At 42.8% G+C, this 21,798-nt stretch overlaps 1 protein-coding gene across 1 annotated transcript in view; it reads left to right on the top strand.

Annotated features, from left to right (window-relative positions):
- Positions 1-4,262: 4,262 nt before the first annotated feature.
- col6a1 (collagen, type VI, alpha 1) overlaps positions 4,263-21,798 on the top strand; it is a 31,133-nt gene continuing 13,597 nt past the window's right edge. The window contains exons 1-25 of the mRNA XM_012823443.3: positions 4,263-4,574; positions 7,067-7,196; positions 7,742-7,948; positions 8,490-8,649; positions 9,112-9,231; positions 9,441-9,461; positions 9,559-9,579; positions 9,928-9,972; positions 10,240-10,293; positions 11,692-11,736; positions 11,863-11,889; positions 12,001-12,027; positions 12,126-12,170; positions 13,290-13,343; positions 14,589-14,651; positions 14,822-14,884; positions 15,174-15,227; positions 15,469-15,504; positions 15,656-15,718; positions 16,090-16,152; positions 18,263-18,325; positions 18,472-18,534; positions 18,735-18,785; positions 18,880-18,915; positions 19,701-19,763. Of these exons, the coding sequence (XP_012678897.2) occupies positions 4,484-4,574; positions 7,067-7,196; positions 7,742-7,948; positions 8,490-8,649; positions 9,112-9,231; positions 9,441-9,461; positions 9,559-9,579; positions 9,928-9,972; positions 10,240-10,293; positions 11,692-11,736; positions 11,863-11,889; positions 12,001-12,027; positions 12,126-12,170; positions 13,290-13,343; positions 14,589-14,651; positions 14,822-14,884; positions 15,174-15,227; positions 15,469-15,504; positions 15,656-15,718; positions 16,090-16,152; positions 18,263-18,325; positions 18,472-18,534; positions 18,735-18,785; positions 18,880-18,915; positions 19,701-19,763 (1,665 nt within the window). The 5' untranslated portion in view covers positions 4,263-4,483. The remainder of the gene's footprint in view (positions 4,575-7,066; positions 7,197-7,741; positions 7,949-8,489; positions 8,650-9,111; positions 9,232-9,440; positions 9,462-9,558; positions 9,580-9,927; positions 9,973-10,239; positions 10,294-11,691; positions 11,737-11,862; positions 11,890-12,000; positions 12,028-12,125; positions 12,171-13,289; positions 13,344-14,588; positions 14,652-14,821; positions 14,885-15,173; positions 15,228-15,468; positions 15,505-15,655; positions 15,719-16,089; positions 16,153-18,262; positions 18,326-18,471; positions 18,535-18,734; positions 18,786-18,879; positions 18,916-19,700; positions 19,764-21,798) is intronic.

Raw genomic sequence — 21,798 nt, 5'->3', positions numbered from 1 at the left:
CAACATGCTGTCAGGGTTGGACAGCAACTTTTTATAGGCAGCGATTAATTTTTGTGCGCGGTGAATGGAGCAAACACTTAAAATTATATGAATCTTCATTTAAATCTCAAACATGGACTTCAAATATGGCCATGGGTGCTCTGGTGAGTAATCATTATCTTTATCTGCCGTAGCCATCATTGCCACTGCCAAGGTCAAATTAAACTGTTGCAGCAAGCATTTAGAACTTGACTGACAGCGTAGGACTGTTTTTTCTCCTGTGAAGAACACAGTATTTGGCCCATTGCATTTTAGAAGAGAACTAAATTCATCCACTGACTTCAAAGTCAAAAGTACATTATTTATCTTTCAAATGTAGTGGAGTAAAAGTCAAAAGTTTCCAAAAGAAAATGAACACTCAAGTAAAGTAGAGATACTCAAGTAAATGCACCTCATTACTGTCCACACCTGCCAGCGACGAGGGAAGCTCTTGACAGGGTTTACATGCCGAGGCGGAGGTGAGTGCCAACAGGTGTGCTAGCAGCAGCACTTGCGATTGGTTCAGTCACTCGTCAATGAACCAGGAAGTGCAGGGTGTAAACTCGCAGGGAACATGTCAGACACGAAAAGCACAACAGGGCAGGACACGGAAAACATGAATCGGGACCATGACAGGCTTTCTCTCATTCTCTCAATACACACTGCCTCAGAGCAAGCCAGAATCCACACATACAAAACAAAAAAAGTTGGAGATATCCCAAGTCTCCGATGAAGACTAATGAATTATTCAGAATTTCTCGAACAAAAACCTCCCTGTGGCCGTCCTGTACTTCGTCCATCATCTGAGCCCGAGCAGACGGGGTGGTCATGCTGCGTACAATTAGAGATGTCTGGACTTCTTCCCCTCGTGTTTCTCCAGCTGCAGGACACACTAGCATTTTTCATTATGCCATGTTCATACTCAAAATCCCCCCCCCCCCCCCCCATATTTGCCCCCTCTTTTATCTATACAGCAATGAAGAAGCTCACCTTTCAGAGTCAGACAAGAGGTGTGTTAAATATACCATAATTATTTTATAACATTGCACAGGTTTGTCCTTTTAATCTAACCTTTTCATTCTTGGCTCCAGGACTCTGTCTCTCTCTCTTTACCAGCTGTTGTAATCATCCTGTGGTATACGATTGTTGAACATACTTGACATGGTATTTACTTGTGAATGTGGAATGCATACTGTGTAAGTATACAAAGGTAAACAGTGCCTACACATCATTGCAAGCGTACTCCAGAACTGTTCAAGTGAAAGCCTTCAAGAAGATTAATATCTGTTTACAATAAACCAGAAATCTGTGGTGTTTTTTTTCCTTCACTTTGACTTATAGCCTAACAATTTACGCTACCCTACCCTCCCATGACTCCAAACACACCGGCACAGTAGGGTTGCTGTCTTCATCTCAAAGAACTTAATTTACATTCCGACTGCTCCTTGTAAAAAAAAGGGTCGATCATGAGAGCGGAAAAAACTCCAACCTGAGGCCCAAACTCCTCCTGTTCCTCCTCCTGTTCCTCCTCCTGTTCCTCCTCCTGTGCTCCTCCTCAGCACTGGACCATTGGTGCATTTTCTATGAAGGCCCCGCTAACAGCCTTGGACTTCCTCAGTCCTCAGGTATCAGCATTGAGCCGGCACACTGGAATAAATTGTTTGGGTCAGCTGTCCAGCCTCATCACCCCTGACTTCCTGACAGTTTACAACAGATTTCAAATAGGGGCTGCGAAGCACTCCACTGCCATGCCTCTCCATCTCTCTGTCTCTTTCTCGCTTATTTTCTTTCTCTCTCTTGCACACACACTCTGTCTCCCTTTCTTACTCTCTCTCTGTCTCTATCTCTTAAATTCTCTCCTCCTCTCTCCCTTTATTAATCCCTCTTTTATTTCCATCACATCTATCTCTATCTAAATGGTTTTAAAAGTCAAAAGTTTCTTTCTCTCTCTCTTCAGCCTGTACATGGCGGAGAGCGGCCTGATGTCATTCAGCTCCATAAAGACGCGCTTCTGGCCGGCTGGTCCGCCTGTAGCCGCCAAACTCTTCCTCAGATTTACAGTTGAACCTCCACTATTAAACGCTGATGATTACCAGATGGGTTTCCCCCCCCTCCTCCTCCTCCTCCTCCCCCCTTTCTCTCCCCTCTCCTCTCTCCTTTTCCCTCACCCACCGCCCCCGCCTCCATCCTCCTCTCTCTGTGTCTCAAAATGAAATTCTTTTTTTCCCCTCCTTTTTTTCAGATGAAAAAACTGCAGCATGAGATCAGTGGAAAAAGCCTGCAGTGCCCTGGCCAAAAGTCTCTCCAGTAATAGATTTTTTAAAACAGAATTGAATCCTAGCTTTAGGGAGGGAAGAACCTCACGCCCATATCCCCTGCTTTTCTGACAGACATCTGTTTGCATCAAAATACCCCCCCCCCCCCCTTCAACTGTAACTATAAACACACCATAACCAGTTGCACCCCATCCCAAAAAAAGCACCTTTGTCTTTATCTGTCATTGCCAAGGCACACATCGCCGCTTATTAGAGCCGAAGCAGAAAGTCAACACTGACTGTTTCTGCCTCTCAGGGAAAATATTTTTCATGCACCAGAGGGTTTTTCCCTTCATCTCCCCCAGACAAACACACACACACACACACACACACACACACACACACACACACACACACACACACACACAAACAGAGCTTTTCAGAATGGGCTCTGTGTCCTCAACCATCACTTTTTTTGCTCTCACACTCACACTTGCCTCAGTCATTCACCATCACTAATTACGCCCACTCATTCTCTCACTCTGACAATCCATCAATCATGGAGGGTTATGTCTTGGTTGAGGGGTTGGTCTTCTGCTAGCCACAGGCACACCACTTAACCGATAACACAGGGTGTCTGCGTGTCGCCCCATCATGAAAAGGGAGGGGATTCGGGGTATCTACATCCCAGTGTTCCAGCTGCGGTAATGGCAGTTGTCCTAATGGGACCCAGTGTCCGCATAAATCTTCCCTGACACGAAAGACAGCTGAAATGACAAGAAATACACTTGCTGATTTATAGTCACTTGCTAGTTTATAGTCATTTCACTGGATGAAAACATCATTTCATTTCCCTTGAGGAGTGTAGGACATATGAATGCTAAGTCACTCTATGGGGCTTGTTGGTGCGTTATGTCTTTAGGAGACTTTGGCTTTGAACAGTACACTCAAAAACGTAGTTGTCTGAGGGAGTATTACTGCACAGGCGAAGGCCAGCAGTTTGCTGTGGGATGTCAGTGCTGCTTCGTCCCTCATGTTTGCTTAGCATTGAAAGCATGCAACACAAAACCTCCACCGTTACATAACTCCACACCATTCAAAATGATTTACTTGCAGAGAGAAAGAATGACTGGAGGCCAGATACGCACACATAGATGGCGCTGTTCCTCTTCACAGAGACAGGCTGAGGATCAGGCTGGGGGTGGGGGTGGAGGGGAGGACAGTGCAGGGGTGTTTTTTTTTCTCTTGGCCTCTCGTCTATTTTTTCGGAAAGAGCGAGGTCAGCCTGTGGGTCTGGATGTTGAGGAGATGCAGATGTGTGGAGAGGGCCGTTCCCCCGCCTCCTCTCAACACACGCACACACACACACGCACCCCCATGAAAGATTCACCAACATGTGAACAGAGTTGACGGTTTCCACCAAACGTGTTTTTTCACAATCTCCCCACACAATCCCCACCCCATCCCCCCCCCACCCCTGCACATACACACAAGACGCTCTGCAGTGGAACCCGCGCCAACTCATTTACCTCCAATACAGACTAGGTCATCCTCAATCTGAAAAAAAAAATCATACACCTTGACAGTTTTACTAGCCTGCATTCTCCATCTCTCTCTGATACTGGAATTTCACCCCTCATACACCTGGCAATGCTGCCTTCACACTAGCTCCCCTTGTGCTTTTCCAGTTTGCAGATGAATACTTTTTACATGGAGTTATCCTCATTCTGCATTTGTGCTCATGCAACCAAGTCACTGATAACACTCTAGCAAGCTGACAGTGATTTAAGTATGGTGATAAATGGAGGGGTGACAAAACAAATTCTACAACCAGTGACTACTCTCAGTACATTTAAGTGATGTAGACCAAATTTGGCTAAGGTCAAATAAGCATTTCCAACCGAACAAAACACATGTTAGAGTATGAATACGTGTTTGACTGTGTGTCTTTAGGATAAGAATTCGAAGGAAGAGCACTTTGGCGAACTCAACTCCTCCTCCTCCTTCACATTAAGGCGTTCACATCTGGGGCTGCGCTTCAAGCCGACGCTTCCTCCCTCTCCTCTGTCCCGTTACGCTGGTCCAGCGGGGCATTTTTGGATTACGATCCTGTTAATTTCTCTTTTCCCTATAAAGTACTCAGGTAGGCTAACGGTGCTGTCTCACCTGTAGTTTGCACGGTCAACGTGCAACGACCATTTTGTAGGACCATGGCTCGAAGGGGACTTATTCTAACGGCTTTCTGGCTGTGCTCGTTATGGGAAGTGATGCAAACTCAAAGGCAAAGAAATCCGTTTCAAGGTAATAACTGTGCTTGCCTCACTTACGATATTAAATGTTACTGGTATTTACTTGTGGATTCAATTACTTGTGCAGTTACGTTCAAATGATAGTCTATTATCCCGACTGAAGTTGAAAGAAAAGTTTGCTGAGCTGAGTGCATCACTGAAGTAACGATTCCTATTTAAGTTGTTATATGAATTATATGCTTGGTACAATGGCTTACGCTCTAAATTGCTTCAAAGAAAAAGGTGGCTTCTGTTTGGCCAGGGTTACCTGACATGCTTTTACTAAGCTAGGCTGCTGTTGTAAACTGAGAGATCACTCATCATACGCCAATTAAATTAGTTATGTAGTATGCTGATTTGATTTAATGATACAGCAGATATTTATATAAGGTGTGTTTATTTTCAGAAATGTAATTAAAGACAGGAATTATTTCACAGCATGTAAGATGCTGTTGCGGAAGGAAGTGACTGCTTTTGTGCTTGGTAGCCTGTGTGAATGGAGTTCAAGTCCTGACATCTTGTTTTACGTTTAAGAGGCCTGTCTAACTTGGCCATGCAGTCTCTGTGTTGAGCTACGGAAGATTGACTAAATAATGATAAAGTTATAAGCAGAAAGCATAGGATGACCAGATGTAAACAGACCAAATGTGGAACGAACAGTACGTTTGTGTGGGACAATATGGGACATTTTATCAATGCTGAGAGGGTGATATGATGTCTAACTGAATAAGAAACATTTGTATTCTGCCAATTGGCTCGTAAATACTTTGTCCTGTAGTTGATTCCACAGTACACCAGTTAGTCCATATAAGATAAAGGCTTCAGCTTTTGCTATATGAAAGATATATTTCAGTGCTGTTTGTCATCCCAAAGGAACATTAATCTTGCAATGTAACATATCTTTATTGACAGACATCCAACATGCATCGGCCATCACAGGCCCGTCAAAGGCAACTGTTCTTAAGCAAAGCAGCAGGCATCATGTTGCTCAAGTCAAATTAGAATTAGAATCAAATCCAGCTACAATATGTAATATATCAAACATATATATAAAAAGATTTGCATTAAAAAAAGATTTGCATTAAAACTGTATATATATATATATATAAAACAGTTTTAATGCAAATCTTTTTTATCAAATCTAAATCTCTATTGGATGAATAGCATGGTCAGAAGGAAAAAAAATCTAAATAAAGAACAATTTTTCTCTTTTTTTCACCCATTCATTTTTTCCCCACTAAACATGTTCTTTTCTTCGTGGCTATGTTGTTACCTGGTAGCTTCTATCTCATCTGCACAGTTTGTGTAAGTTTGGTCGCTGTGACGTAGCAGAGGGGTTCCCCAGCCCCACATCTACACTGTTTGACTGACGGCTGTCAGAGCCTCTTGATGAACGCCCTCACTGCTCTCTTTTCAGCCAACGGATGAAAGCCATTTGCATTTGCATGAGCCAGGTGGCTGCTTTTGACGTTGCTCAAGTGCAGGGCGGGTAAAAGAATGTATCCACGTGTTCTTATTTTTGATAATTAAAAAACAGATAACCAATGAAAATGCAAATTCAGGACAGTATCTCAATATGCGGGATGCAGGACAAGGGGTCAAAATGCTAAGCAGTACAACGCAAAGCGGGACAACTGGTCACCTCAAAATGGCATAATTTGCTGCCCTGCAATTACATTTACCAATACTGATACCACATTACTTTACATGGCATCATATCATTATTTTTTTAATGTATCTCACACTATCTATGAGTCTCTTGAATGCTCTGTTTACAACATATTGATTGCTGAGTTATTTTCAGACAGTATAATGACGAAAAGTCCTAATCTTTGTAAATGTTTCTTTTTGCAAAAGAGAGCCTGGCTCCCAGTTTCCCTGGCCATAAATACTTACCCAGTTGCTAAACAACACATACCACACTGGAAGAAGGTGCACACCAGAGGCTAGCTGATTGTTATCACAGATGTGGCATTGCACTCTTTATAAACAGTCCTCTTCAGGTTGACCCCATGGAAGAGCCTTTAAAGGTTATGGTTGGAACCCAGTAGGAAAGGCCCCTTTAAGAACTCCTCTGTCTAGCCTGACTAGCTGTGCAGTAGTTTCCAGGCTGTTTGTCATCAATAGTTCTTCATGTAGAATGGTTTCTATGTGGAATCTAAAGCTTCTTAAGAGCCAGGAATACTGTACATTTTTGCACCCAGATTGCACTCTTTTACCAGCAGTGTTCAGAAGAATGGAAACTCAATAGGTATGGATTGAATGACTGGCATGTGGGTGCAGTATTTGCAGGGTCTTGCGTACAGCATCACATTTGAGAATCAGGAAGCCTCAGCACAAGATAATTATGCCAATCAACTTTTTAATGACGCCTAGGTGTCATGAGGTTCGCATTACAGTCTTGTTTTGAATAATGTTCGTTGAATCTGTTGTGATTCTCTGTCTCTCTCTCTCTCTCTGTATATTATCTGTATAAACCTTTATATCTTTCTCTGCTCCACTCAGACTGTCCAGTGGATCTGTTCTTCGTCTTGGATACCTCTGAGAGTGTGGCACTCCGATCCAAACCGCCAGAGTACTACATCAGCCAGATCCAGGATTGGACCAACACATTTATTGATGAGCTCAAGGAAATGTAGATATAATTAAAAACTGCCTCTATTCTACACCCAAAATGTGTACATTCAGTGTCGTGAATTCAGCCATTTTGAGACAAGGTCACTGAATTCAACAGAGTGAAATGAAGCTGTCATTCCACTCTATACCAGACCACAATGATCAAGACTATGTCAATATATGTGTTCAAAAACATGTTCTGTGTATCCCCAGAAAAACATGCTGGATCACCAAAGTAAAAACACATGTTTTAGAGCACGACATGTCACATTTGTATGTGATAAGCCTTTAGAGACTTAGAATGTGTGATTACAGCATTACCAGCTTTACCACAGCATTTCAGGCATTGCCACAGCATTACTGTATTTGCCAATACTTTTCTTGTGAAGTGTGGTAAAAAACACTCAAACACTAGTCTTTGCGTTCCAACTTATGATTGAGTCTATGGACATGCCTGTTCTCCCTGGGTGCTAGACACCTGTTGCAATAACACTCAATAAGAAGTCTTTTTGGACTAACTTGTGATTAAGTCTATGGACCTGCCTGTCATCCCTGTTTTGCTAGACACCAGCCATGCGACCGAAGTTTGACATGGAATGCAGGAGCTCTGCATTACAGCGATGAAGTCCAGCTGGTCAGAGAGCTGAGGGACATGCAAAAAGATGATGAGAGGAGAGGCTTGAAGACAGCTGTCAAGAACATCAAGTACATCGGCAAGGGCACCTACACGGACTGTGCCATCAAAAGGGGCATCGCTGAGATAATGATTGAGTATGTATCACTCCGGATGCTGATCCACCATGTATACTTACATTTGTATATGTACACACACAATATGCATGCACATACTCATTAGGTTTTAAATGTGGTCATGCACAATGCCTCATTAACTGAAACTAAAGTTAGAAGGAAATTCAAGTGAAACCTTACACCTTACACCTTAATTCAAGTAAAACCTTACATTTTCTGACACAAATGAAAAGGCATTCATTCAGAACTTGAGAGGGGTATTATCATCTGATTCACTGACATTATTACTGTTACTTTCCAGCCATTATCTTAACATAGGCAACATTCATCTGTCCTCAGAGAATGCAATGTTTGACACCACGCTTACATTTGCATTTGCTCATTTTGCATTTGAGTCTAGAGTGACTTGCAGTTCAAGTTGGTTAGTCGTGTTATCCATGTGCGGGGTGCCTAGGAATCCCTCACCTTGTTAGCATTAGCACAATGTTCTACCAGCTTTTAGAGTTACAGGCACACACGGAGCACTGACTAAATGCATCCTCTGATTTTTGTTCCTGCCCAGCGGTTCCTACTACCACGAGAACAAGTACATCGTAGTGGTGACAGACGGCCACCCCGAGACTGGTTACAAAGAGCCATGCGGAGGCATCCAGGATGCAGCCAATGAGGCCAGACAGCACGGCATCAAAGTCTTTGCTGTGGCCATCTCTCCAGATCAACTGGTAAGTGCAGAAAGGATGCCTGACCGGCATGTGGATAGGTAAAGTCTAGTGACACCTTATGAGAAACATTTGAAGGAAAACATCTTACATTTAGTGTGTAATAGCTTAAGGGGCACCATAACATTAACTGTGACCCTGAGTGATCCTCCTCTCCTGTGTAGACTGGTTCTGCAGTTCAGGCAGAAACACGAGTGCAAAGTCAAGTCCTATCTAATGTTTCCTAGCTGCATGAGGGAGGTTATTTCCGTCTTTCAGTAGGTGTACTTCCTGTTACAAGATGTGTGCTGATCAACTTTGAAATGATGACGAAATACTGTCCATCACTTGCCAGTCTTGGAATGTCCAGCTATATCTGCAAGAGACATGGAAGACAAGATTAAAGCACTCACACTTAGCAATAAATGTCATCTCTCTCTCTCTCTCTCTCTCTCTCTCTCTCTCTCTCTGTTTTCATTTCCAAAGGATACCAGACTGTCTATCATCGCCACAGATAAAAACTACCGTCAGAACTTCACTGCTGCTAACAAGGACCGTGACACCTCCAGTCAACTCTCCACTATTCACACCATCATTGACATCATTGTAAGTATGCTGGAAAAGGCAGTGCATTATCTGAGTCTTGAAATCTCATCGCTATTTAGCACAAACTGTCTGTCCACTGTATAGGTGTGTCTATACTTGCCTCGGAAATTGGATATGGATTTTTTTTAATTATTATTATTTCTTATAATGTGTAAGATCTCATGTATCTCTCAAATAATAACGTATCCTCTTTCTCTTTTCCTTTTCAGACAAATGAAACAAAAGATGTGGTATGTGCTCTCTGGTGTGCCTCACCTTTACTGTAATAATATGACTAATGTAACGGTATAAACTCTAACACACTGTCCTCTCTCTCTTTGCTTACAGTGCTGTTCCTTCGACTGCCATGTGAGTGAAAATCATTCATGCCGTCCTCAGTATTTCCATCTCTTAACCAGGAACAACATAACTGGGCAGAGTCTGACTCACTTTTGCAATGGGGTTGCCACACTAAAACTGTATTACAATAGAAGTAATAGAGTGTAATAGAGTAATAGAGTGTAATAAGAAGTAGCAACGGAGACGAGTAAGAACCATTTGGCATATTGTCCAATACTATCAAAGAACACAAATGACAACTGGCATGGGTGGTAACTCAACCATGTGTTCGAATAGCCTATCCTGTGCGAGATTTGGCAAATCTTTTATTTATAAATATTTAATCATCTTTTGTAACCCAGATGTCCTTGTTTGCAGGCTAAAGGTGGGCCAAAGGGACCTGGGGGTGATCCAGGACACAAGGTGAGCAGCATGTAGTAAACATTTCTGTATGTATGAATGAATGTATGTATCTATGTATGTGTATGAATGTATGTATCTGTATATGGATATGGCATTCAGAGAAAGTGCTGGAATCACCGATATGATCTGTCCAAATGATTTAAACACCATCCTTACTAAATAACAGTATGATTACTACTCAGTTCTAATAATTCCTGCATTACATTGTACTCAATCTCAATTGTGCCCCTCATCTGATTCTCTGTCTTTGTCTCTGCCTGTCTTAAGGGAGAAGCTGGTAGGCCAGGCATGCACGGAGAGAAGGGAGACGTTGGTAACCCTGTGAGTATCGAAATAGCAGTCACCGTAACAGCACAGAAAACTGGATTATTAAAGGGCCACTTACTTAGAGCAACATACACATGCACACACGCCTACACTATATATATGCAAGACATACATTAGTAGGCTGGCATGTCCTAGGTAGGTTGCCTGTAGCTTATAGGATACCAATTTGGATTGAAAACATAAACTAAAAAGGCATCAATTGAGCTTTTTTTTAATCAATAACTCAAGTAAATAATTCAATAAATAATAAATAATCTAAGTAAGTAATTCAGTAAATAAATGTTTTTTTCTTAATCATCCATTGCGAGCACATTGAAAGACAGATGCATTTCAGCACTAACCCTCTCAGCTTCATCTTCAGCTTCATTTTCAATGGTGATGACGGCTAAGTGCCAAAATGCATCCGTCTTTCGACATGGTTCCAATACATTAGTAAGAAAGAGTTTACGTTTGAGAGTGCAGTTCTTTTCTTTATTGCCAAAATATTTAGTCATACAAAATGAAGAGATGAAATATAGATGCAACTTGCGTAGTATTCACAGTCTACATGCACATTAATAGATATATGGGGCAGATACAAATGATATACAAATACCACATGCAAGACAAAGAGAACCTTATCCCATCAGTATCCACAAATTTGAACTGTGGAAACCTGTCTTGTAGTTGTGCAAGCTTATGTTAGAATCACGTTTTGGATCAGAGTTGGTGTGGTTAGGGATAGGGTTAGTATAGGTACTATTAGGATTTTCATTGATGATTACCAATAATAAGGATCAGTGTTAGCATAGCACGGGTCGAAATTATGGATGACATATATGGACAAATAAGCGCCTTCACAATAAGGTCCTAACCCCATTCAAATGCCTCAAAGTGTCCAGGACTCATGTTGTTATTGTGTCCTAGGAAGGTTAACAGGAGTAATGTACACTTTCATTTGGCAGTAATAACCTGTAAACCCTCGGGCTCTACACTCTGAACCGAAAACAGCTGCTGCCATGCCATCAGAATGAAGGAATGTCCTGTCTGAAACAGTGTACAGTAGAATGACACATTAGACACGCACACACAGTGTACACACAGGATACCCATTCACAAACATTGGATTGCGACCAGCTATTCCATTAGATGTCATGCTAATGGAGAGCCAGGGAACCCATTATTTAGAGTTATCTGTTTCACCCATGCAGATAAACACATTCATTAGCTAAAACTGCTGTCTCCTGACTCAGTCCCAGTGGCAGTCAGAGAACTCATATGGCCATTGACTCACAAGATCATCAGGCTCGACGTGAAATATGATATTTGTCTTTCTAGCCACAGAATTTATTTTGAAGTAGCATGTGAATGGAATACCACCAAGTTGCTTAATTTTCTTTTATGTGTTAATAGGGAAATGCTGGGGATCCTGGTCCTGTTGGTTATCAAGGAATGAAGGTTGGTTTTACACGTTTTGGTCTCTGCAACGATATACCAATGTGTTATTGCCATGCAACTCATTGGACTAATTCATTAATTATCTAATAAAAATGTATTCATATTTTCTTCATTCTTTCCTCATAGGGAGACAGAGGAGTGAGAGGCGACAAGGTAAAATGATGCATCACAGGTTACAATTGACTTAATTACAGTATGTCAATTACTTCCAATTACTTAAGAAATTGCTGAAATGCATTTACATATTTCATTTTGTTCTCCCAGGGAGAGAGGGGCCACAAAGGATTCAAGGTAAAGTATCCCTCTTCTAAAAAACATCAGCGTTTAATCAGCGTTTATATCAACTCAGATTCAACTGGTGTTAAAATGTTTCTAAATCTCTCATGCAGGGAGACAAAGGACTGCATGGGATTGATGGAACTGATGGACGAAAGGTAAAGGACATTCATACTTATCATCATTCACTCAGACTCAGTACCTCTCTTCCCACATAATTCCTGTATTCTCATGAATGCAATAATAGGTAATAATGGTGACTAATAGCATCTACTAAAGGCAGCTAAGACTGCAGTTCTGAACTCCAGCAAAGCAAGACCGCATTTCATCATTTAATAGTCTGATCATCTACCTGATTCTTAGAAAATTGTTTTGCATGGGTACTCATAGATATATTTCTACGTGACTATAAATAATCCTGATGAAGGTTCTAGATTGCCCCCTGACTTTCAAATAATTCAGCCCTCAGACAGTCAGTTGGGAAGTTGTGTCAGGCATGTTTTATGCCTCACTAGAATAACACCTGCAAACATCTCCGCCTTGTGTTGATGAGATTAGTGAACGCCCCTTGACGAGCTCCACGCTAAGATGCTCTGTTGCCCTTCCCACTGATCCGTTGCTGTCATGTGTTCCAAGTGCTGCCACCTCCCCCACACTGTATGCTTGCCTGGTTGGCCTATTTGTGTGGTCTGGAGAGTGGGTCCTGCATTTGATTGTTGTTGCAGTGTGTTCCTCCTCTAGATAAGCTGTATATCATGTGCTATATAGCATGTGCTAATTGTAATGCTCTGCATGCTGGCATGTCACACTGGGAGTTCAAGCGGTGTGGCTGCGAAATGTGTATGAAATGTGTGTGTGTGTCTGAATGTGTGTGTTTTGACTATCACAGGTCTTCACAGTTCACACTCTCCCTACCAGCTGTTTCTGCTTGTTTGACCCAGATGTACATTTCCCAGGCTGACTGACCTTCCCATGCTGTGTGTGTATGTGTGTGTGTGTGTGTGTGTGTGTGTGTGTGTGTGTGTGTGTGTGTGTGTGTGTGTGTGTGTGTGTGTGTGTGTGTGTGTGTGTGTAAATGTGAGTGACCTTTTCCTTCATCTGTACATCTCTGCTGTGCTTGAACGGATGTATATCTGGGTGTCTGTGAGTGTATATGTGTGTGTGGTTCAAACTTTCAACATTGAAACCTTGCACGTGCGTGTGTGTATATACCCCCCCACCCATCCCCTGTGTGTCTTCTCCTGTTTATTGATGCAGTGTCCTTTGTTACTCTGCAGGGTGAAGCAGGTTATCCAGGTCTTGCCGGCTGCAAAGGATCCCCGGGGCCAGATGTAAGTGGGCACCCTTTAGAACCTCACCTCTCCAGGTGTTTGCTCTTTTCCGTGTGTTTATGTATGAAAGGAAGGAACAGCTGTTCCAGGACTCATCTGTCAGCAGCTCTGTCCTTTCAGCATGCGGAGAGTTGAATCTGATCGACCCCACACCTCCCATCCCTTGTCCTGCTTCTGTCTACACCAAGGAAAACTGGCAGCGTCCAAAAACGTGTTCCCTTAAAACTGTGACCTCATTACATATAGTGTCAAGGAACATGTCACAAAAGAATTGTAATAAACTAAAGCAATCAGAGACGTGCTCATGATGATTAAGATGATCATCATCCATCAGCAGCATCATTATCATTACGCTTCATTTGAAATGAAGGAAAGGAAAAGAAGACATTGTGGAAAGATTCCTTTTCTCCTACCTGCATGTGCCTCTCATTCAGAAGCTCTTGGTGTGGATGTTGATGATCATCTGTTGGCATCATCTGACTCTATCTTTGTGCCAGTCTGTGAGCTGTTAGCATTCAAGAGCACTTTAGACAGGCCTTCGAGACTAGACATTTGCTTGGCAGTCCATCTAGCCACTGTAAACTAACTGTGGGTTAACTGTTTAGATGTGTGATCTAATTCTATTAATAATAGTGAATATGAGAGATAATATGATTGGCCTACTCCCATCACCAGGCTCATCAGGTTTTATCCCCTGAAGTATGACAACCGTAAAAAAAAGCAAAAACAAACAAGATACACATCATACAAGCAAATGTAGTTGTAGTGTCTTGCATTCACACAGAATGTGTATTTGAGTAGGATGCGATACACAATTCTGTTTGGTCAACACTGAGGCTCTTCAAAGGCCAATCTGACACCCTGGACCCTCTCTCCCCAATCAAGGCTGATTGGCCGAGGTGTCCACTCTCCCTCTGCTCTCCCAGACAGACTCAGTCTGCTCCAGCTGTTTCCACTCAGCCTGTGCAGGGCCTGCATCTGGAAGCCAGAGCAGAGGATGTTTGCCCTGAGAACTGCCAAACATTTACCAAATATGACATGCAGAGACTCACAGAGAGATCTCACTTTTTACTGAACCGCTCTGCTACCCATTTAAGACCAAGTTCCATGCTAAAGTAACATTCCCTCTTATTTCAAGACACAATACATCCTCTGTGGGATTACTGCTCATCATTTGTGTGGGGGTGAGGATTGCTGCTCCATTTGTCATGTGTGAAAGAAAACGTTTTCTTCTCTCTGTTGCAGGGTTTGCAAGGAGAGTCTGGTCCAAAAGGAGATCCTGGACCGTATGGTGTAAAAGGAGGAAAAGTATGAACTTCTATACTGTAGTCTCGCTTAAAAACTTCAGAAAAAATCAGTTCTTAGGTTTGACCAAAGAATTAGCCTTCCATTGCTTGCTTAAACCTACACATGTTATAGATTTCATTGACTTTCACACCGGATGAAGAAGTAGTGTCTGAAGTGTATCTTGTCTTTAGGGAGACGGTGGCCTTGATGGTGGCCCTGGGCGACCCGGGAACTATGGGGTCTCTGGACCACAGGTAAATAAGGACGCCTTCACTGAATAAGCAAGGCTGGTATACTCGTTCATCATTAGTGACATGAATACCTTTGTGTGGGTAATCAGTCGAAGTGGTTTACGATCTATCAAACCTTGGTTTACACATGACCGTAAGATGTTGAGACTACTCACAGATGGTACCATTTGACAGTGAGTGTTGGTTAGGCCAATGGGGTCAGGGGATGATTCACAGTTAGTACTCCCCCACATCCCGTCCTTCTGAGCTTCCATGTCTTGTTTGGCTCATATGTTTATGTTTATTTCTGCAGGGAGACAAGGGACCAAAAGGCGCAAACGGGGACAAGGGAGAAAGAGGTGACGATGTAAGTATTTCACAGCCTATGTTTGCATTCAGGAGGCCCCCATGATGGAAGTTCTGTGTATCCTGTGTGTAACAGGCGCAGAGGGTCAAGGCCAAGGAGAGCTCTTTTGGAGGATAGCCTACTAGGGCTTTGGAGAAAGTCATTGTGTGTGTGGGTTTTCTTTGTAACCAAAGTATTTCTCTCCTGTTGCAGGAAGGGGATTTGATCAAAATAAATTCATTATCTCGTTTCTTTTTTTAAGGGCGCACCAGGAACAGATGGAGGAAAAGGCGGCAGAGTAAGTTTTACGTTTACATTTTCACAGTAAAGTAATGAAATTGTTTAAATTCCTCAACTCAGAAAAGAAAATATCACATCATTCACAATCTGCACATAATCTGCAATAATCCGCAGTGCCTTGTGATAACCATGAGACTGTTTCCCTACAGGGAGATCCAGGAGAGAAGGGTGAACAAGGATCCAGAGGAAGCCGTGGACCTAGGGGAGAGGGTGTAAGTCTCCTACTGATAGTGCTGTTTGCTTAGGTCAGCTCCATTTACAGTAACTGTCAGGTAGCTAGTGGATGTGAAACATGTGGATGTGCGACAAGACATGTAAGTGTGTGTGTGTGTGTGTGTGTGTGTGTGTGTGTGTGTGTGTGTGTGTGTGTCTGTGTCTGTGTGTCTGTGTGTGTGTGTGTGTGGGGTGGGGGGGTCTGTCTTAGGCAACAGTCACTTGTTAGCCCAGAGTAAGAGGACATGATGCCACTAGTCACTCACAACACCTGCACCTCCCGCAACTTATAACCATTCATTTCCCTGAATATATCAAAATAGTCTTGTGTCAAACCAGGTTTAATGCTTTGGCCCTTTGACCCCTGCAGGGTGAGCCTGGGAATCGTGGTCAGCCAGGACGTGAGGGATCAGCTGGGTCGAACGGAGATCCGGTAAGAAAAGACCTAAGCTTTCCTTCAGTTGCCACGGAACCTCACATTGACTCTTCCTCCTGTCTTTGGCATAGAATTTGTGTGTAGCTCTAAACACGTGTTTACATTTTTTTTTACTAGAGCCTATGTTTTGCTCTATTCCATAGTGTTTTTTACATTTGGTGAGGAGCACAATCCCCACTACTGTCATTTTTTACTTTTTCCTTGGGAATGACCATAGTGGGACTCAGTTTCCAGTGTTTCTTACCTCTACTAACACCTACTTAGCAACTCTACTTACTAACAAATATAGCATGAAAGTTTGACCTCCGTCTTAAAGCATCCCCCAGCCCCAACGACCCCCAACCCTCTTACTGACAGAGAACCCAGAGGTCAGAGGTCAGAGAACCCTTTGGCAAGGTCGCCAGGCAGGAAAAGAACAAAGCGGCGCCTTCCAGATAAGAAATCGGATTTAGTGACAGGACAGAAAAGGACTGGATTTATGAGTTCTCTCAGCAGGCCAGAAGGACCCCAGATGGGCTGCATTATTCCCAGTAGAATGGACTCCAGAAGCTGGTCACACTATGAAACCCAGAGGCCAACCTTGTCCCTCTGAAGTAAGACAGGGATAAAGTTATATATTATGAACTGTTTGCTGGTCAGAGGCCTGGCTAACATTAGTTTATGTAGTTCCTTCGCTGAGGCTATGCTAGAGGAGCTTACAGCTTATATGCTAATGTCAACCTGGAAGTTCAGTCAAGGGGCATGAAGAAGTTTTTGCCAAAGCCAAATTAAAGTGTTGAGAAATGCTCAATGTTAATGTTAATAAACTTCTCAGTCCTACGCAAAATAAAAGCGATTAAAGAAATTAATGAAACGAGTTTCAGCATTTTCCACCATCACCTTTGTGGGTGACACTAAGTTGAGCAAATGTGAACTGAAGCACCAAACCTAAAGCCAAGGCGGTTGGATTAGGTGGTGCTACCTATGTGACCCAGCGGAGTCCCAAGATTAGTTTAGCGCTAACAAGCCTGCTTCTATGTACATGCAGAGGCATTGAAGCCAAGAATGGATTTGAATATAAGCAAAGGGACAGCCATTACACTGTCCAGCCACTAAAGGCAACCTGCTGAGCTATGACTAATCTTCCCATCCTCCACCCTCTACAGTCGTTGCTCTAGAAGCTGCGCTGTGTCTCAAACAACCGGTCCAGCTTTGCTGAACTGTGAGGTGATTTAGCACAGTGAGTCAGCCTCAGATTGCGTGGGCTGTTCTACCTCATAAGGTAGCTGATGTACTAATGCACCGAGCACCTCTGTCCACAGCTGCATGTGCACTGCATAGTGCTATGTGATCTTTACAAGTAAGGCTTGGCCCGCCTCCAGATGTTTGGCTTCATAGCACTGCTCTTCGTGTGCGTTGCTCTCTGCCATAGTTTACATGTAGAAATTGCTCTTTGGGGTCTAGCCAGACCAGCCTTTGACGACGAGAGAAAGTCTTTTTTCTTAAATTCTTTTTTTTTTTTTTGTTATTGGCAGCACATTTTTTCCAGTAGGAGTGGGCGTATGACTTGCCCTGCTTCCCAAAGAAATGGAAATATGGAGAAGTCCGTTAATTCATCAGAAAGGCTAATGTTCTTTCCAAACCTCCATTTTGCTTATGCAATTCTTCCATGTTTCAGATGTCCCTTATGGTTAAATTAGGCATAAAATGAAAATAAACATCATATTTCCCTCCTTCTGAGTCACTCACTCTCAGCATAGGTCTATTCAGAGTCCCTGACTCAAGACTGTGAAAAAAGGGGGGAAAGAATAATTAACCATAGTATCGGTTTTGTTTCCTTTAAGTGTTTTGAACTTTGGGGTTTTAATTAGACCTGAATGGATAGCAGTGTTCTCCTTTCCCTGTCGTAATTCTCTGAAGTCATATAAACATTCTCAGGAATTTGAAGGCGATTAGATATCTACCCCTTTGCATTAAAATAAAAAACGGTTGACTGCACTCTGGCAATGTCTGTTCTCATGATACATTCTTGGCATTAACAAATGTTGTGAACACATACAACAAGATAGAGGCACATTTTCAGATATGGTATTTAAGTTGAATTTTAATAATGTTGTTTCATGTGTAGGGTGAGCCTGGTCGCGCAGGGTTGCAGGGTTACCGTGGAGACGAGGGACCAGCAGGGCCAGAGGTGAGGATGTGTATACAAGCCTGCTTACTGTCCTCTGTGATATACAATATGCTGATAAACAGTGACAGACAGCCTCCCTTTGACCGCCTAAGTTGGATTACTTGCGCTATAAACTACACTTCCCATCTATCTTCCTCTCGCATTAGGGACTTAAAGGGCCCACAGGCATCAAAGGATCTCCAGGAGACAGGGGCCTTATGGGTGAGAGGGTGAGTTGATCCCAGTAACTGTCTTCCTCTGTCCAAACCTTAGTTTGCAGCTCCTCACTCCAAGCCTGGGAGGTTTCTGCAAAGGTTGGTGGAGTGGTTTATTCAGCTGTTGATGTTGAGGGAGTCTGTAAATGCCAAACAGAAGGGAGAAATATTAAGTATACTAAATAAAGTGGATTAACACTGTTTCCTGACTTCAGGGAGAAGATGGTGCCCCTGGTAACGGAACTGCAGGATGTCATGGATTCCAGGTAGACATCATGGCTAGTGCTGAATAGATGTGTTTTTTTGTCCGAGTTTTTGAGAAGCATTGAATAAGCATTTCTTTTTTATTTCTGTTTTTAGGGTTATCCTGGGCCAAGAGGTGATGCAGGAGAGCCGGTATGTATAGTGAACACAGCACTTTTCATTGAATTTGTGAAGTTATTATAATACAAATTAACTAAATTGAGTCTAGTTTCTAGTTGAAGTGAGAATGGGAGAAATACCCAATGTAAACCACGAGCTCTGTCTGATGCTGAAATTAACCTGTATCTCACCTGTACACGTGAAGATGTAAGCCAATCAGGTTCAGTCAGGAGACACTGGCCTCAGCACATTGGGTCTCCCTTAGCGGAAGTGAACCAATCATCAGCCACACGCCCTCATGCTGCAGTGTTTATAACTCATAAACAATGAGTCCACTTACAGCTGCAGCTGCAGCAGCTAGCTAGGAGAACTTTTTCACTTTCACCCACCCTTGCACCACCAAATTTTAACATACAAGGGTTTCAGTTATCAGACTCTGTCATCATAATCATTAGTACATCTTTAAACTTCCCAAAGAGCTGTCATAAGCTTAAGTAAAGAAATGAACCGTGAGATTTATGTTTGTGTTACTAATACAGCTCTGAGTCAGACAACTCATGTCTAGGTTCCTAATGAAGTAATGAGTCATATGACTCATGTATGCGGGTTGAGCCATGTTTTTTAAGGCAAAGATGAGGGCCGTGCTTCTCTGGTAGCAGATGTTAGCTCCTGTGCTGTGATATGCTTGTATGGATTTATGATGGGGTGTGCTTGGCTCACTCTCAAAGGGTGCAAACCATCTATATCAGGGCCAGTGGAGATGATGTGTGTGCTATGACTTGGAACCCCTTCCCATTCCAGTTTGCCTCTTTCTCCAGGGAGGCATAGGCACCCCCGGGCCCAAGGGAGACGATGGAGATCCCGGAGACCCAGGAGATGATGTGAGTCTGTTTGGAAGTTCATGGAAATTTGTGAGGTTTATGACTCATCCGCGCCCTCTCTCCCCTCAGTCTCTCTCTCTCCCCTCAGTCTCTCTCGCTCTCTCTCTCTCGCTCTCTCTCTCTCTGCTCTCTCTCTCTCTCTCTCCCTCTCTCTCTCTCTCTTTCACAATTCACCTTCTCTCTCTCTGTTCTCTCTCTGTTCTCTCTCTCGCTTCCATCTTCTCACACTCCCTGATTTTTATCTCCTGTCTGGCTCTGGCTGTCTTTTCCTCCCTCTCTTCCTCTGTCCTCTGAAATTAAGTCTTATCAGGCCTGTTGGCATCTGGGTTTCACATCGCAGAGCATTCATGCAGATTTGAAATGCAACAAAGCACAGAAAAGAAGGTCAGACATGTTTCCTCAACAGCTCTCCTCTCATGTGAAGATGTCGGGTTGAGCTGTGAACACATGCAGCTGTGTGTATTCCGTTGCCATGGATGCAAGGAAGTTGGGGTCAGAGTGTATGCGAGGCATTTTTTTATGACTCCATTATTTGGAGGACACATTACTTGTGGATTTATAGAACTTTCAAAGTAACCAGAAAGGTCTCTTGCTTAATGAGGGTATGAAAATAAGTGGGCATAGTCCTGGGTATTGTTTTTTTTCCCCACCAACCTAGATTGTTTGTTTGTGTTCACTTATTGTAGAGTTCTTCTGAACAAGGACAAAATATGAACTTCAATGCAATTGTAGATCACTGCATTGAGAGTACATATTCACAGAGCTCTCTTTGTGCTCTCCCTATAATGTGAGCAGTTTTAGGATCCATCTTTGCCAAAAATTTAAGGGCCAAAAAGTTCAGCTGGTCCGGAACTGGTAATAATTCCTACACACTGAAGACTGCGTTCCATGTGTGTGTCTCTCTCTCTCTTTACTTACTTTACTAAGTTGCAAATGAGCAAGTCATGAATGAATGAATTAAACTGAAATCTTCTCTCACACAAGTCGTATGTGCGCACAGTCTGTGTTGTAAGACATCCATGTGGAGGTTTTGTCAAATGGGCTGTTTTAGTTCTGTTGATTTTAAGAGGATGGGAGCAGCCCATCTTCAATTAGAATTGCAAACAAATATGTAAACAGAACAGGATCATGTTGGTCCGTCTCGTTGTCTGTTTATAGTGTGACGACCTTAAAAAAAATGAACGATAAAGCTCAAGGAAGCAAACAAAGATAAACTATCCTTGTGAATCAGCGGTGGTCGGACAGGCGGACTTCTCTATTGAGAAGCTCCACGCGTTTTCTATTTAGAAAGGCTTGTTCACTCAGATAATTGATGTTGCCACTTAGTATTTATATGTTTTTTGCCGGTTGCATTTGGCTACTTCCAGTGTTTCAGCACAAAATGACAAGCGCCCTTAGAGTTACTGGATATGTTGAGGTGATGGATGTGGTCCAATGTTTTTAGTGGTTTTCAAGGTTGTAAGAGCAAACGAAGCATTTCTGGTAGTGGCTTTGCTCCAAACCAACCAGACACTGCGTTGTTGTTGTGTATGGTGTATGTGATGAATGTCCGCAGAATGCTGTGTTTTTGTATCTTCGGAAACATACCATAGAAGTGTTTATAAATATATGCTATGCTTGATTATACTTCATTGCTATGCTTGCACATATACTTGTGATAAAGGTATTTGAACTCAGGGCCTGATTAACTGAGTATACCAAACATAGACATACATACCTATACAATCTATCTAGCCCATTGGCCTCTGTCTATGGCGCCGCCACATTGGTCAGGGAGGTTTGTCGGTGGAAATAGGTGGAAGTCAATCTCAAAACATTAGCGTGTAACTGGAAATCGGTGAGAAAATGGGCTGCATGGGGTGTATACAAATAGTAGTACCTTTGACGGGGTTTCTTAGGCCGACACTCTTCTAGACAAAGACCACGAGGCGAATCAAAGGTTTCTGGAGGTGTATTTCAAGGTGCTCCTGCAGGGAGTCAATACCAACATCAAGTAGAGGCAGGCAAAGACTAAAGAGGCACCACAGTGTTACAG

Source organism: Clupea harengus, chromosome 21 (genome assembly GCF_900700415.2).
Source record: "Clupea harengus chromosome 21, Ch_v2.0.2, whole genome shotgun sequence".
In the NCBI taxonomy this organism is placed as follows: Eukaryota; Metazoa; Chordata; class Actinopteri; order Clupeiformes; family Clupeidae; genus Clupea; species Clupea harengus.
The sequence above is the reverse complement of the archived record's forward strand: the minus strand, read 5'-3'. Positions and strand labels throughout refer to the sequence as shown.